This window comes from Doryrhamphus excisus, linkage group LG8 (genome assembly GCF_037039965.1).
Source record: "Doryrhamphus excisus strain RoL-2023G ecotype Guam linkage group LG8, RoL_Dexc_Guam_v1.1, whole genome shotgun sequence".
Lineage (NCBI taxonomy): Eukaryota > Metazoa > Chordata > Actinopteri > Syngnathiformes > Syngnathidae > Doryrhamphus > Doryrhamphus excisus.
The window spans coordinates 17684872-17699271 of record NC_136364.1 but is presented as its reverse complement, the minus strand read 5'-3'; the positions used below and the strand labels follow the sequence as shown (position 1 = coordinate 17699271).

Here is a 14400-nt window from a genome sequence, read left to right as displayed (position 1 = left end):
TACATGCAATATGTGATACGCAGATGGGATGATCAGTTATCTGACACACACATAGTACATCCTCTGACCTCCACAGGGAAAACATGACATGGGGCTTTCTTTGTTGCCCTCTCCTTTTCTCACCCCTCGTTCCTCCACTTTCATACCCAGCCTCTTTTCTCTCAGCTATAATGAGAGCACTGACCTCATTACAAGCAGATTAGGAGCGTAGATGGAAGTGTGTGTCTGTGTGTGTAAGGGCTAAGTTTCCTGTAAATGTGTGTGTCTGCACATGCATGTCTGTGCGGGACGATGTAACAATTTCGGTCATGTCAAAGTGCCCTGATTAAGCAATTTAGCATGGCCCCTTGTGAATTACGGAATAGTGGAAAATAAATTAGATCCAAAGTGCGAATGAAGTTACTTCAGAGTGTAAAAGTTGAGAATACTTGAAGGTGGAGCTTATAGGGATTTATGGAAGTAGCGGCCATGACATGTTTGTCCTAAAACCAATGCAGGTGATCCTCAGGGTACGGTGTTTTGTGTGGTTCCAAGAGGTGTCACGAGATGAGACGATACCTGATATTGGGTCTACAAGAACAAGACAAGATTTTAGCATTACTATTATGAAATGTACACTCAAGCAATATTAAAAATGTATGTAAAAATACAGACACAATGAATGCTTTAAGGTGCTGAAAAAAATGCACTCTCTTCCTGCCTGTTTGGAAGTTGAGAGACGAGGAAAACGGACAAGCATACAAATAGCAATATATTGAGACTGGTAAATGACCAAATTAACAAGTTAATTTTAATTCATTGTGCTATTAAATTATTTCTAATCATCGTAGGCCTAGTACCCAAGAGACATTTTTAGAGTGTTTTAGAGTTTTTAGTGTGATTGACTTGGGAGTTAATTTCAGTTTAATTTGGTATAACATCCAATTTACACCACAACTCGACTAGGAATGGAACCCATGTGTAACCACCTGTTGAATCAAAATAAATGTTTGAAAAAGCAAAGGGCAACGTATTTTCTAGGGAACTTTGAAAAGGTCACAGATGCAACAGATGCACTGATCAACTCCGACATTATCACAGTGAAATCAGTCCATAAGGACATGGCCAAGGTTTGAGACATACTGTGGAGTGCAGAACAAAATGTCAAGTTGATGACTGGTTCCTGGACAGTTGCCAGTTCTCTTCCTGAGCACTACGGAAGAAATTCCATGAGGCATGCAAAAGAATGGGAATCATTATAGCATCTCATGCAAGAGATAGGGTTAGGAGCTTGGTCATCCTGGAGGAGCTCAGAGTCCGAATGGAATGGAATGGAAATCTAATGTTCTAGACGTAAATGTAAAGATGATCTAGATGTAAATGGGAGTTTTCCCTTCCTTGTGCATTTACATTTTTTATGTAATCCCAGGATCAGTCTGGTTTTGCTGTATGCCGTATATCATTGGCACAGTGAGCATGGCACAGTGAGTCTTCCCCTGGAGAACATAAAACAGCTTCGGCTTTCCATACTCTCCAAAAAACTGGATCATATTTTCATATATTTTTACTCATCCCATACTTTACTCAAAATCAATGTATTTAGTTTTTGACATAACTTAAATAGGCTTTGCAGGTTTCATTTTTTTAAGCTTCTGTTCCTCTCTTGGAGTCTCTAGGCACTCCCAAGGGAGGCCCAATTCACAATTTGAAAACCCTGTATATAATTTGTATCCAAATTAGAATGGTTCATGGTTCCACTCGGATGATATCTATTTCTTATGCTTTTTTGGTTACGTTAGTTATACGTATATGGCATGTCAGTGGGTCCCATTGTGTAACAAATACCGCACATGTACCACAATGCTTAGTGGTAAGAGGTAATAGCTAAAAAAAAAAAAAAAAGCCATATTCTTGCATTTACGGCAAAAGCTTCCCCTGCTAAGCAGTTCCTGTGTCTATCGTCTTTACATCTCACCAAGCAGCCCAGCAAAGCAGCTGCACCCGTCACAGCCACTCAGTAGCTTCAACTGGTAAAGGAGTAATAGGCAGTGACTACATAATGTACAGTGACAGACCATCTTCTCCATTCACTATCTGCAGAGCGTCATTGTAATCAGCCAGTGTATTATACCCCTGTCAGAGTGACTCACCTACTAAACTGTTATTACATGGGGGGAATGCAAATGCACAAGTTCATAATAAGATCCGGATAGGGTAGGATGCTGGTGATGAAGTCATCAAAAGACCAAATGTTCTTTCGTTTTAACCCTTCATCTTCTTACCTTATGAACAATTTTTGCTTGAATGTCTCATATTTCTATATTCGTCACTACATCCATCTGCCGACCCTTTATTCTAATGAAGCTGGAGCTCTACCATTCAGATCAGTAGACATGCAGACCTTGATCTCTCACCATCATCCCCTCCGGTCACCATCGAGAGCCTTATTCTGCTGATTTCTCATTTTTGTTTTTCGTTCATACTTTCATAAAATTTTGGCTTCATTTCTCATTTTGATTATTCTAATCAGCTGCTGTCAATTCTTTCTTGTGATCCTTTTTCCACTTTACTTGGGATCTCACTGTCTGGACTGTCTTTCTCACCTCTCCTGTCTGATTGTACTATAGCCTACATGGGCATTAAACCATGGTCTACCTTATACTATAGCTTAAAGAGCTTTCTTTGATTGTGTAAGTGTGGAGTGGGGTGTCATGCCTTAGTAATCCGAGCAACCACATGAAGCCTTGCTATTTTCCCCCAATTGTAGGTATGGGTGCCGAAAACAGTACTTTTATAGGCACAGACCGAATTTGTCAGTAATACCAAGCACCAATTCATGTGAAGTCAAAAGGCACTATGTTTCAGTACCAAAACAGCATTCATATGTCCCTTTAACACGTGACATGATGCATGGACACATATTATTATTAGCAGTCTTTATTTTATTTTATTTTATTTTATTTTATTTTATTTTATTTTATTTTATTTTATTTTATTTTATTTTATTTTATTTTATTTTATTTTATTTTATACCAAACCAAAACAAACTATAAAAATGTCTATACCCAGATACCAGATATCGTACAACAATGGTACCCATCCCAATACATTCATCAGAGAGTGCTTGATGCCTTTGCACTCATTGATTTCATATGTGACGCATATTAAGGCTTTTGCGAGTGTAAACATCATGTGATGTGATTCATTTATTCCTGTGGATTGAGAAGATGAAATGATTAGATAGTTAACAGACTATAACCCTTCCACCCTGTTTTTAACATGGTTTTTAACAGATTACAAAATATAGCGTACCACAAAAGAAAGAAAAAAAGTGAAGTGCATTTGATGGGCAGGTTGGGTCTTCACTGCTGACATATTGCATTTAATATTTTTCTTTGAGATGGACTTGTGGCTCCTTCATTCAATGCTGTCCCTGTCTTTATGTACTCTCTTCCTCCCTGTCACAAAGAGCAGGGATCTGACAACGCTATCAAAGGGCTTGTGCTCTTCTATTGATTGCTCTTGTCTGCCCACCACCTTAAGACATCAAAAAGCTGTCACCAGTTGTCACTTGATATGGTCTTTCCCATCGTAGTTTGCATCATACTGCTATGGACTTAAATACGGTCGTCCCTCTCCGCTTTACAGTTAAAATTTTTTGGCTTCACCTTTATAATTGTTTTTGAAAAACATATTAATTAATAAATCATACTGTTATGTGGTTGAATAAGGCCTATTATTAGTTTAAAAAAAAAGTTAAGAATGAGCTGCCTCAAAGTCAAATCAGTTACTTGACTTTGTTTTTTTTCCATTAAGATCAGTTAAACTTGCTGCCTCACATTGTTGCCACGATGAAATAATAATATAAATAATAATAAAAATTTCAATAAAATTGAAATAATATTTATAACTGGCAAACACATGCAAATATTATTACTGTTGTATGACTTTTGATGCATATTTATCCCAAGATTTTTTTTATATATTTTTTTTGAATATTTGAATATGTGTTTTTGAAATTTGAATAACAAACTTTTTTTTTTTAACTACAGGGTGTGTCTATGTTGAGGGCATATATCCCGGATGCTTTGTGGTATGACTACGAGACGGTAAGATTTTCATTGTCACTTTTCCACTGATTATTCCAGACTAATTTTTTTTCATGGATTAATTGCCAAACTGTTGTTTGAAGTGTGCAATTAATCAAAAGGTATAGATATACACACATGTAAATTCATATAATATTTTTGTCTCTAGTAAATTGGTAGAACTACATCCATGAATTAAGAATCCTAATACATTTGATCATCTGGTATGTAATCCAAAACAGAATCAAGTCCTTTATGAATGTCGGCGGAGTCAAGCTAGCATCTCCTTGACACAGTCTTACTGAAAAGTAAACATCATAAGCTGCTTCAACAGGGGAGAGGGATCATTAATAGGCTAAACCGAGCTCCTCGCGGCTGCATCATTGCTGGATTAATTTATTGTGCCTGAATGCATCAATTGTACAGGTGCAGCCACTCAAATGGTAAATGTAGTGCTCAAGAGAATGATTGCAGTGGAGGCTTATCAGTATTAGAGGCATTAGCACACACATAGAACACAGTATCACATGAAAGTCTTTGCCTGAAGTTCTTTGTCAGGGACTCGGAGACAAGAGAGATAAGACTGAACAAGACTGGAGACAAAGATAGGGTGAAAGCAGGGGCACCCGCAACAGCGGAAAGACCATCTCGCTCACAGAGAGATAAAAGAGCTGTTGAGTCCCTTTGGGATCCTATTTGGACGTCACAGTGGCGATGAGAAGCGGTTGTTGATCAGATGAACGATTAGATTCTGGTTTCTGGGCTCTTGTTCTTGTTGGTCTCTAGTGATTATCTAGGTAAAAGAATGAGGTGAGCGGGCGGAAGGTAGCGGTGTACAGATCTGGTACAAGAAGGATACGATAAACAGAAAATGGCATGATGAGGGGAATGGAGAAGCCAGAATTATTCCAATTAAAAATAAAGCAGGACCATTGAGGAGAAAAACAAGGGAAATAGAAGGTTATGATAAGAACACAGAAAACCTTCTTAAGGCAGTCAATGAGAGAAGGCTTTTTCTATAGACACACCTTGTTGGAAACATTGGGAAACATTGGGAACAGAACCACATCAGAGGATAACACGACACAAAATAAGAAGGCAAACCAGATGAGATTCAGAGGAGAACATTTGAAATTGATTTTGGTTGTTGGAAGAGCTCAATCTTCTGGAGGTCAGAAATTAAGTGTGCTTATGCATCAGTGAAAGAGTGATTGGAACTGTGGAGTATTCTTCTTTTTTTTACTTGAAGAAAGCTAGGATTTGAGCAAACTCAAAGACCATTTCTTAAAGCGTCAAGTTTATAGGTTTGTAGAAAGAGCAATGTCTACATAGCACATATACAATGGAGCCAAAAGTAGGGTTACAGTTAAAGGGGACCTATTATGCTCATTTTCAGTCCTTTATACTGAGATGTAGACTCCTATAGAGCAGCTACACACAATAACCCGCACAGAAAGTTTCTAGATCTTCCAGAATCTTCACCTATTCCAGATGTATTTCCTCCACTCACACTTTGAGTTTGACTCACATGCTGTGTCCATCTGGCCCCACTGAAGATGAGCACTCATTGTCGGAAACACTTTGTCAGGGTTTACTAAGTGCAGACAATCTTGGCACAACATTGGTAGTAGAAATGTTGTCATTATACGGTTTTTGCAGGACTACCCTGTTCCAGACATCAGTGAGCGTGTAATTTACATACTTACAGGTGAGAACCCCCCCTGTATTCACACTCTATTATGCTACACAGACAACAGTGTACACAAAATAAACCCGGTGCTAACAGAAAAGTGGGAAAAGCATAATAGGTATAGATAAAAGGCATCAAAAATGGATGGATCTAAAACGCAAAACAGATAATGAAGTAACTGTAACCCTACTTTTGGCCCACCCTTTATTGTTCATAGCCCATCCTTGCCGTAAGCATCACATTCTCCAAATTATGAGTTAAAATGTGATCTTGTCTAACCAACCAGATGAAACCACTGTCAGACCGCAGACAACATACTCAGCTGCATTTACCAGACGACAAGATTGGTTTACACATCAGAGGCGGTGCCGTTCTTCCCACGCAGATGCCTGATGTCACCACCACATACAGGTACACACATAGACTCAACTTGGGTAGGAGATAAAAGAGGCTAAAGCCAAACATTTTCAGTATTTTGGTCAGTCTCAAAGATTATGGGAATCCCTCCTCAAGAGGAGAAAACCTTTGCTGCATTTGTTTACATCAAGGAAGAAGAACTGCTGACCTTGATTTAGGATGTCATCCTTGGGTGAAGAATTCCTAAACCTTACAGACAGCCTGTTGGTTGTAGATGAAGAGCCGGATGCTTTTGGGAAAGCCTGGTCCATATCCCCAGAGCAGTTCCACGAGAAACTCCTCCACGGGAGGACCCTAGGTTTTGACGGAAATTCTAAAGGCATTAGCTCTTTTGGAGGGCGTCCTTGAAAGGGGATTACACTACTTCTTCCATTTTCGTACTAAAGATGCCCAAGAAGTCCCAGTACGTGAATCCATATAATATATCTAAAAGGTGACTCTATTTGTTTTTATCCTTAGTCGGCGAAAACCCATGGGTTTGATTGTTACTCTTGATGATAATGGCGAGGCTGCAGGGGAGCTGTTTTGGGACGATGGAGATTCCCGAGGTATTGTTATGTTTTCAAAATGTTGTATTAATACTACATGTTCGATTGCAATACTGTTGTGCAGGCATTCACTTTAAACCTGACACATTTTGTATATGTTAAAACATTAAACCTTTTTGTGGTTAGCGCGCAGACCTCACAGCTAGGAGACCAAGGTTCAATTCCACCCGTGCATGCGTGGGTTTTCTCCGGGTATTCCGGTTTCCTCCCACATTCCAAAAACATGCTAGGTTAATTGGCGACTCCAAATTGTCCATAGGTATGAATGTGAGTGTGAATGGTTGTTTGTCTATATGTGGCTGTGATTGGCTGGCGACCAGTCCAGAGTGTAACCCGCCTCTCGCCCGAAGACAGCTGGGATAGGCTCCAGCATCCCCCGCGAAAAAGCAGTAGAAAATGAATGAATGAATGAATGAATAATAACACTTCATTACTTTGCTCATTATTGTACTGTACAGCTTTTCTATGAATGATTTATGAACTCAAAATGCTCATAACCGATAGCTGATCTTTTGCCATAACTGTTTAAACATTTGGCTCACACAGATGAACAAGTGAAGGTCAGTCACTCAGTGTGACAGTACACCGGCTGTGTCAAATTGTTGTGACAAATCCCAACATCTGTTCTCTTTTTTTTCACAGAGACTGTTAAAAGCGGCACCTACATCCACTACAAATTCACTGTTATCTACGTAAGCCTGCCTTGCACACCTTTAAAAAAGTCCAGCTCTTTCTTTGTGTCTGATCTGGGTTCAAGTTCAAATTTCAAACCAGCCAAGACTTTTCTGGCAAAGACATTGGGTCAGGACTAATAAATCCTGATCCTTTCAAGCTTTGATCAGTTAACATATGTATATATCTGGCTTGCTAAAGATTGATGAATGACGATTGGAAAATTGATGGATAAAAAACAGGGATTTACCGTGTATCAAGTATATAAATATGTGTCCTTCACTTCACAGGGAGTACTGACCATGCAGGTGACTCACGCTGGCTACAAGGATCCAAACGACCTAAAGTTTGAGGACATAACAGTGCTTGGGGTACTTCACTCGCCTAAGTCTGTCTCTGTGACACATGTGGACTCCGGATCACATGTAAACACTACCAGCATGGTTCCGAGTGCCAGCATACAGTATGATGCAGCCAAGGAGGTACGGTATATTCATAATCATCCTTTTTCATCCATCTTGTATCCTCAATGCTTATTCTACTACTAGAGTACAGTTGTTCCTCGTCACATCGCAGTTTGAATTTTGTGGTTAAAAATCTATCATTTATGCTGTTTTGTGGTAGAATACAGTCCATTATCAAAATTATGCATATTTAAGCATATTTATTTTTATACCTAAATTAAGCATTGAAATTTCTAAAAAAAAAAAATACAAGTCATTAAGAAGAAACATACTGCAGTGGTCGCTAGGTGTCAGTAGTGTTATTGTAATGTTTGGTGAAGACCTGATTGACGGAACAACAGGATTTTATTGCAGGTTTAAATCATCTCTCGACACAACATTCATTCATTCATTCATTTTTTACCGCTTTTCGTCACGAGGGTCACGGGGGTGCTGGAGCCTATCCCAGCTGTCTTCGGTCGCATATAGACAAACAACCATTCACACTCACATTCATACCTATGGACAATTTGGAGTTGCCAATTAACCTAGCATGTTTTTGGAATGTGGGAGGAAACCGGAGTACCCGGAGAAAACCCACGCATGCACGGGGATAACATGCAAACTCCACACAGAGATGGCCGAGGGTGGAATTGAACCCTGGCTGTGGCTGGAATTGAACCCAACTGTGAGGTCTGAGCGCTAACCACTCGACCACTGAGGCACAACATTAATAACTTAATAATGATCACAATGATAACACGTGGTATTGTTGTGGTCATAATCACCACACAAGTATAAGTTTTATTTATGTCTTAAATGTCTTATTTTCTCACGTTATATCTACAATGTTGGGTAATATGCATGTAAAGGTGACGATAGGGCTGTTATTTTGTGTCTAGATGTCGTGTCTAATAATGTTAAAAACCATATTCTATGTTCAAGAATAACTAGGAAAATATGTGATTCACTTACCACGGTCAGGTCTGGAACCGATTAACTTCAATAAATGAGGGATTACTGCATATAGCATTGCAGTTTTACACCACCCAAATACAATAAATAAACCCAACTATAATATTTTATTGTTGCAAGATTTTGAATGCGGCCAGTGCTTCTTTTATGTGTTCACTTCTCAAGTCACACTGATGCACGACTGATGCTGGGTGGATGACTTCAGTCCTTTTCAAGGTTAACGACTAAGTGTGAGAAATGATAACAATTTTCCATGGCAGTGTGTTTATAGAAAAAGAGACAGAAAAAAATTACTAAGAGCCTCAACCCTTCCATGTGCGTCCATGTTTCGTGTTAAAAGCTTATAAGACACAAGTCTATGAATGGAAAAAGAAATCCGGTTAGCCAATATATTGAAGATATTTTTTGATAACACCATCCTCCCTCGTCCCGCACTGAAAAGTGTTCCTGTGTAGGTAATTGTGTTCAAGGTCTTTGTGGTTACACGGTGTATGACGCATTTATCACATTTTCAGTTATTTCCTGGACGTGAAGGACACCAGTGCTCTTAAACCAAAACTGCAATTTTTTAAGGTCAATTCTTGCTTCGGTAGGTTAAAATGTCCAAGACTCACAGTCAACATTGACCACAGTTTTTTTGTTGTTGTTGTTGTTTTTACTGCTTTTTTTTTCGTTGTGTTGATATTTATTTACTCAGGGTGCAAAGGTATGCTAGAATCACAATGTGGTATGTAAGTTCACCACTCTAAATTTTTGGTACTGTAAAACCAAAATCAAAAAAAGTATTTTTAAGTGAAAAACTGCTGGAAGATAAGTCTCAACTACAAATAAATATTTCATATTTACTGTAGATATACTATACAGAATAACTGATGCAGTATGTTGGCCACACCACTGATATATTCAGTGCATTAAATTTGCTAAATCCAATCCAATTAATTTTATTTTTAGAATATGCCAAGGGTGGCGGTCAAGTGGTTAGCGCGCAGACCTCACAGCTACTCCGGTTTCCTCCCACATTCCAAAAACATGCTAGGTTAATTGGCGACTCCAAATTGTCCAAATTGAATGTGAGTGTGAATGGTTGTTTGTCTATATGTGCCCTGTGACAGGCTCCAGCACCCCCGCGACCCTCGTGAGGATGAGCGGTAGAAAATGAATGAATGAATATGCCAAGGGCCAACACAAAGCAAGATATGGCCGAAAAAATGGGTTAAATAACCCTGGGTTATTTAAGTTTGAATTGTCTGCAATATTATTTTATTCTTAGAAAGTGCAGCATTAATAGTTCTAGCTTGTAGCTTCATGGCTGAACTGAACTGAGCAATTCTGGCACACTGCTATTGTCTTTTCCACTTGTCTTAATCTGTTATGTCTTTCACTGTGAAGGCAAGGTGGAGGAAACAGGAGACTAAAAGCAAAAGAGGGTCTCCAGTCTTTTGTTTGTGTTCGGCACTATTACTATCCATGATTCTCAGTAGCAAAGACTGGGCTTCACTGTATACAGTATGTTTCCATATTATGTTATACTTCCTGTCCCTCATTTCTGGTATGTGCAGTACGCCTCAGTACGAGACCACACCAATTCAATTTTGTACTTGTGTGTTTACCATCAAACATTTCTCTTAAAAGTCTGCCCAGCAGCCCAAGAAGCATGAGGGTGTTACTGTAACTTTCAAGAGTCAAATAGCTCCCTCTAGATTTGTTGTGACTCATAGTTTGTGGAAGCTGTTGAAACAGCTTGGGGAATGAACATCTGTGTTTTAATTGGAAAAGCACAAGCGGAGTTCAGCGCATAGTCTTGCTTAAGCAAGCCTGTCTATGCAAAGCTGAGACATTGTCAGGAGAATGAACTTCATTCCCATTCTACCTTTTGTCTCAGTGCAGTTTAATTAGAAATTAAAAAAAAAACAATAACCACTTGTTACATGATTTAACAAATCACAAAACCTGTTCAATTATGTTCTTTTATTGCACTGCACTGTGTCCTTTTTTGTTCTTGAACTTGTTCCGCCCCAAAGTACCGAACCAAAAGTGTGAATGCAGCCTAGGCAAGTTAGTTAAAAACAGAACACTTACCATATGATGACAATGTTAAGACAATGGATCAAGGAAACAGTAATCAAACAGCTATATCATTTTTTCTTTAATTGTTATTAAAAACATTATTTCCATCTCCCAAAAAAACAAGCCTTGATAAAATGTTGTCTTATTATCAGGGTCATTATTTGGGGTTGGTATATACTTAGGAATATTGAGTGCCGAGTGCACCATCACAATATCAGTCATTCACTTGTAACTCCCACTCAAACACAGGTTTTGTTCTTACGGAACCTGTCTTTAAACCTGGGGGAAACATACATGGTGCGCTGGGAGGTGGTAAGTGAAGACCTCCAACGCTTTGACTGCCACCCTGAGGAGCATGCAGATGAGGCAAAGTGCAAAGCCAGAGGCTGCATCTGGAAGGTGAGAGGGGAAACGCAAATATCCCAAAGGTCTAAGTCTATTGTTGTAAATGTCTGCTTTGTTTTCTATTTTACTAATCAGGAAAGCACAATTGAACGTGTTCCATGGTGCTTCTATCCCAAAGACTACGGATACTCTGTTGGAACATTTGAAGAAACCAGCTCAGGAATTTCGTTTGTTATCAATCGTAACAAACGATACCGGAGCAGTGGTCGCCCTGAGTCACCTGACATCGACAACCTCCATGTTCAGATCAACTACCACAGCAGTAATATGCTACAGTTCAAGGTGTGCGTTTTGTTGTCTGTGTACATGTAATAATATTTACAGTATGGTTTTATTTTTATATGTTTTTTTTATTTTATTTGGTTCAGACATGCTTTACACATTTCATTAAGGAAGATCACAAGGTTACATTTGCACCAGCAGCACTTATCGAGTCCTAGGCACTCCCCATGTCTATTACAGACAGTTAATTCACACCATGTCTTTTATCTACATGTTGACACTTGTATTTTCTTTGTTGCCATTTTTTTGTTAAATGTTTGTTCACTTCCTGTGTTTAGCTGTTAAGCACAGTACCGTAAATTCAGGACTATTAAGAACACCTGAATATAGGCTTCATACACCAAATTTAAAGAGAAAAAACATTTTACAAATATATAAGCTGCACTTGTCTATACGTTGCAGGTGTGCACATTGTGTGAAATTTACATTAAATTCAAAGCGTGTGAAAAAAGTAGTCATATAGTAGTAGTACAGCATTTATAGTATATATTTTACTGAAACATTTTGTTTCCACGAGTGCTGCTGCAGCATGCTTGCTTACTTGCCACACTTTGGCTCACACCCTAATATGCCCTCCTGTCCAGATCTGGGACCCAGCCACAGATCGTTATGAGGTTCCAGTTCCATTGTCTGTCCCACCTGTCCCTGAGACTAATGAGGACAAAAGGCTTTACAAGGTCCTCTTCAAGAACAATCCATTTGGCATCCAGGTCATACGGAAAAGCACAGGAACCAAGATGTGAGTGCAGGCGTTTCAAAAGAGTCCCTATTTTTTTAATGATCATGGCACTTCATTCAGTTACATGCTACAATTGTACAATCTCAATAGATCAGAATTCAGAGTCACAGTGATATTATATACATTTATAAGAATAGTTTGGATAATTACAACCTATAGCCTAAAGGTGTATGTGTGTATATATATATATATATATATATATATATATATATATAATATATTATATTATACATATATATAATATATATATAATTATTTTTATTATGTATTTATTATGTTATTGTGTATTTTAAAATATATTATCTATATTATATAATAATATATAACATTATTATTTTTTATTATCTTTTTAAAAATGGTGAAAAAGCCTGGTGGCAGAGTGATGGGGAGGACTGAAGCTGTCAATCCAATCACAGAACAATATATAGTCTTAAAAAAATTATATATACGTATATATATAATATATTATATTATACATATATATAATATATAATATATATATAATTATTTTTATTATGTATTTATTATGTTATTGTGTATTTTAAAATATATTATCTATATTATATAATAATATATAACATTATTATTTTTTATTATCTTTTTAAAAATGGTGAAAAAGCCTGGTGGCAGAGTGATGGGGAGGACTGAAGCTGTCAATCCAATCACAGAACAATATATAGTCTTAAAAAAATTATATATACGTATATATATAATAGATTATATTATACATATATATAATATATATATATAATTATTTTTATTATGTATTTATTGTTATTATGTATTTTAAAATATATTATATATATTATATAATAATATATAATATTATTATTTTTATTATCTTTTTAAAAATGGTGAAAAAGCCTGGTGGCAGAGTGATGGGGAGGACTGAAGCTGTCAATCCAATCACAGAACAAAATGAAAAATATATAAAGAAAAAAAAATCAGGAAAAAATAGATGAAGAAAAAAATGCTTTGTGATATCGGCAAAAAAGTTTATTATTAGTATAAACTCCAGTCTATGTCGTAAAATATTCATATAATACATAATATTCAATAATATGAACAAAAAATGACCTCTCCATCATGTCACCAAACAGCAACATTCAATACAACTATTCTGAATCTTATGTACATATTTGAGCAGGGTTATTGTGTTGTGTCAGCTGAGGTGTCGCTAATTAATAGTTCTGAATAGTTCGATGCTGGTACATTCTTAGGGGGGTTACTGTGTCATCCAAACATTTTTTTGGATGACGTCTTTTGACAATAATCCTCTCTTATTGATTTTAATCCTCTTGTCACTTTTTTTTCTCAGTTGGGACTCCTCTCTGCCAGGCTTTACTTTCTCAGACATGTTCATCCAAGTGTCGACGCTTCTGTCATCCGAGTATGTGTACGGCTTTGGCGAGACTGAACATCAAACGTACAAACATGACTTGAACTTTCACACCTGGGGTATGTTCTCCAAGGACCAGCCGCCTGGCGTAAGTATCCATTTACTGAAACAAAACATTGCGTACATGCATTGAAAAGGAAGTTTCTTTCTCTGTGCTTAATAACTATTAATTACGTCTTCTACTTTATTTGCTTGGATTCTGTTAGTGCTGAAACTCAGCTGCAAGGGAATGCTGGTAGGAATGGTCAATTCAATGTTAAAGAGGACCTATTATGCTTTTTCCACTTTAAATAATTAGTTCTGATAAAGATCACTGGGTGGTCTGTTTAACCAGATGGATTTACTGTATATACTGTATAAATAGATGTATAAACTGTATGAATAGATGGGTTTGCAATATTGGACATATGAACATAGTGCTCCATGATCCTAATGACGATAAGCAGCATGGATGGATGTATGTGTCTTTATGTCACAATGTTTACATTTTGCCTGGTTGCACGTACATTTTCCACTTAAGCTACGTACAATATGGCACCTTTCTTGTTATTGCGTGACTCCATCTCTGTTCGAAATTGATTTTTTAAATCACAAAACATCCTTTTTTGCAGCCTATGGCTTGCGAACAAATGAAAACAGGAACCATAAGTCATCTCAGTCACCCCGTCTATGATGTCATCAGTTCTTTGCACACTC

At 37.6% G+C, this 14400-nt stretch overlaps 1 protein-coding gene across 1 annotated transcript in view; it reads left to right on the top strand.

The window, feature by feature from the left end:
• si (sucrase-isomaltase) overlaps positions 1 to 14400 on the top strand; it is a 60209-nt gene that overhangs the window by 21596 nt on the left and 24213 nt on the right. Inside the window, exons 20-28 of the mRNA XM_058080372.2 lie at positions 4032 to 4088; positions 6044 to 6168; positions 6634 to 6722; positions 7365 to 7414; positions 7685 to 7876; positions 11129 to 11278; positions 11360 to 11566; positions 12151 to 12305; positions 13624 to 13792. Coding sequence (XP_057936355.2) covers positions 4032 to 4088; positions 6044 to 6168; positions 6634 to 6722; positions 7365 to 7414; positions 7685 to 7876; positions 11129 to 11278; positions 11360 to 11566; positions 12151 to 12305; positions 13624 to 13792 — 1194 coding nt within the window. The remainder of the gene's footprint in view (positions 1 to 4031; positions 4089 to 6043; positions 6169 to 6633; positions 6723 to 7364; positions 7415 to 7684; positions 7877 to 11128; positions 11279 to 11359; positions 11567 to 12150; positions 12306 to 13623; positions 13793 to 14400) is intronic.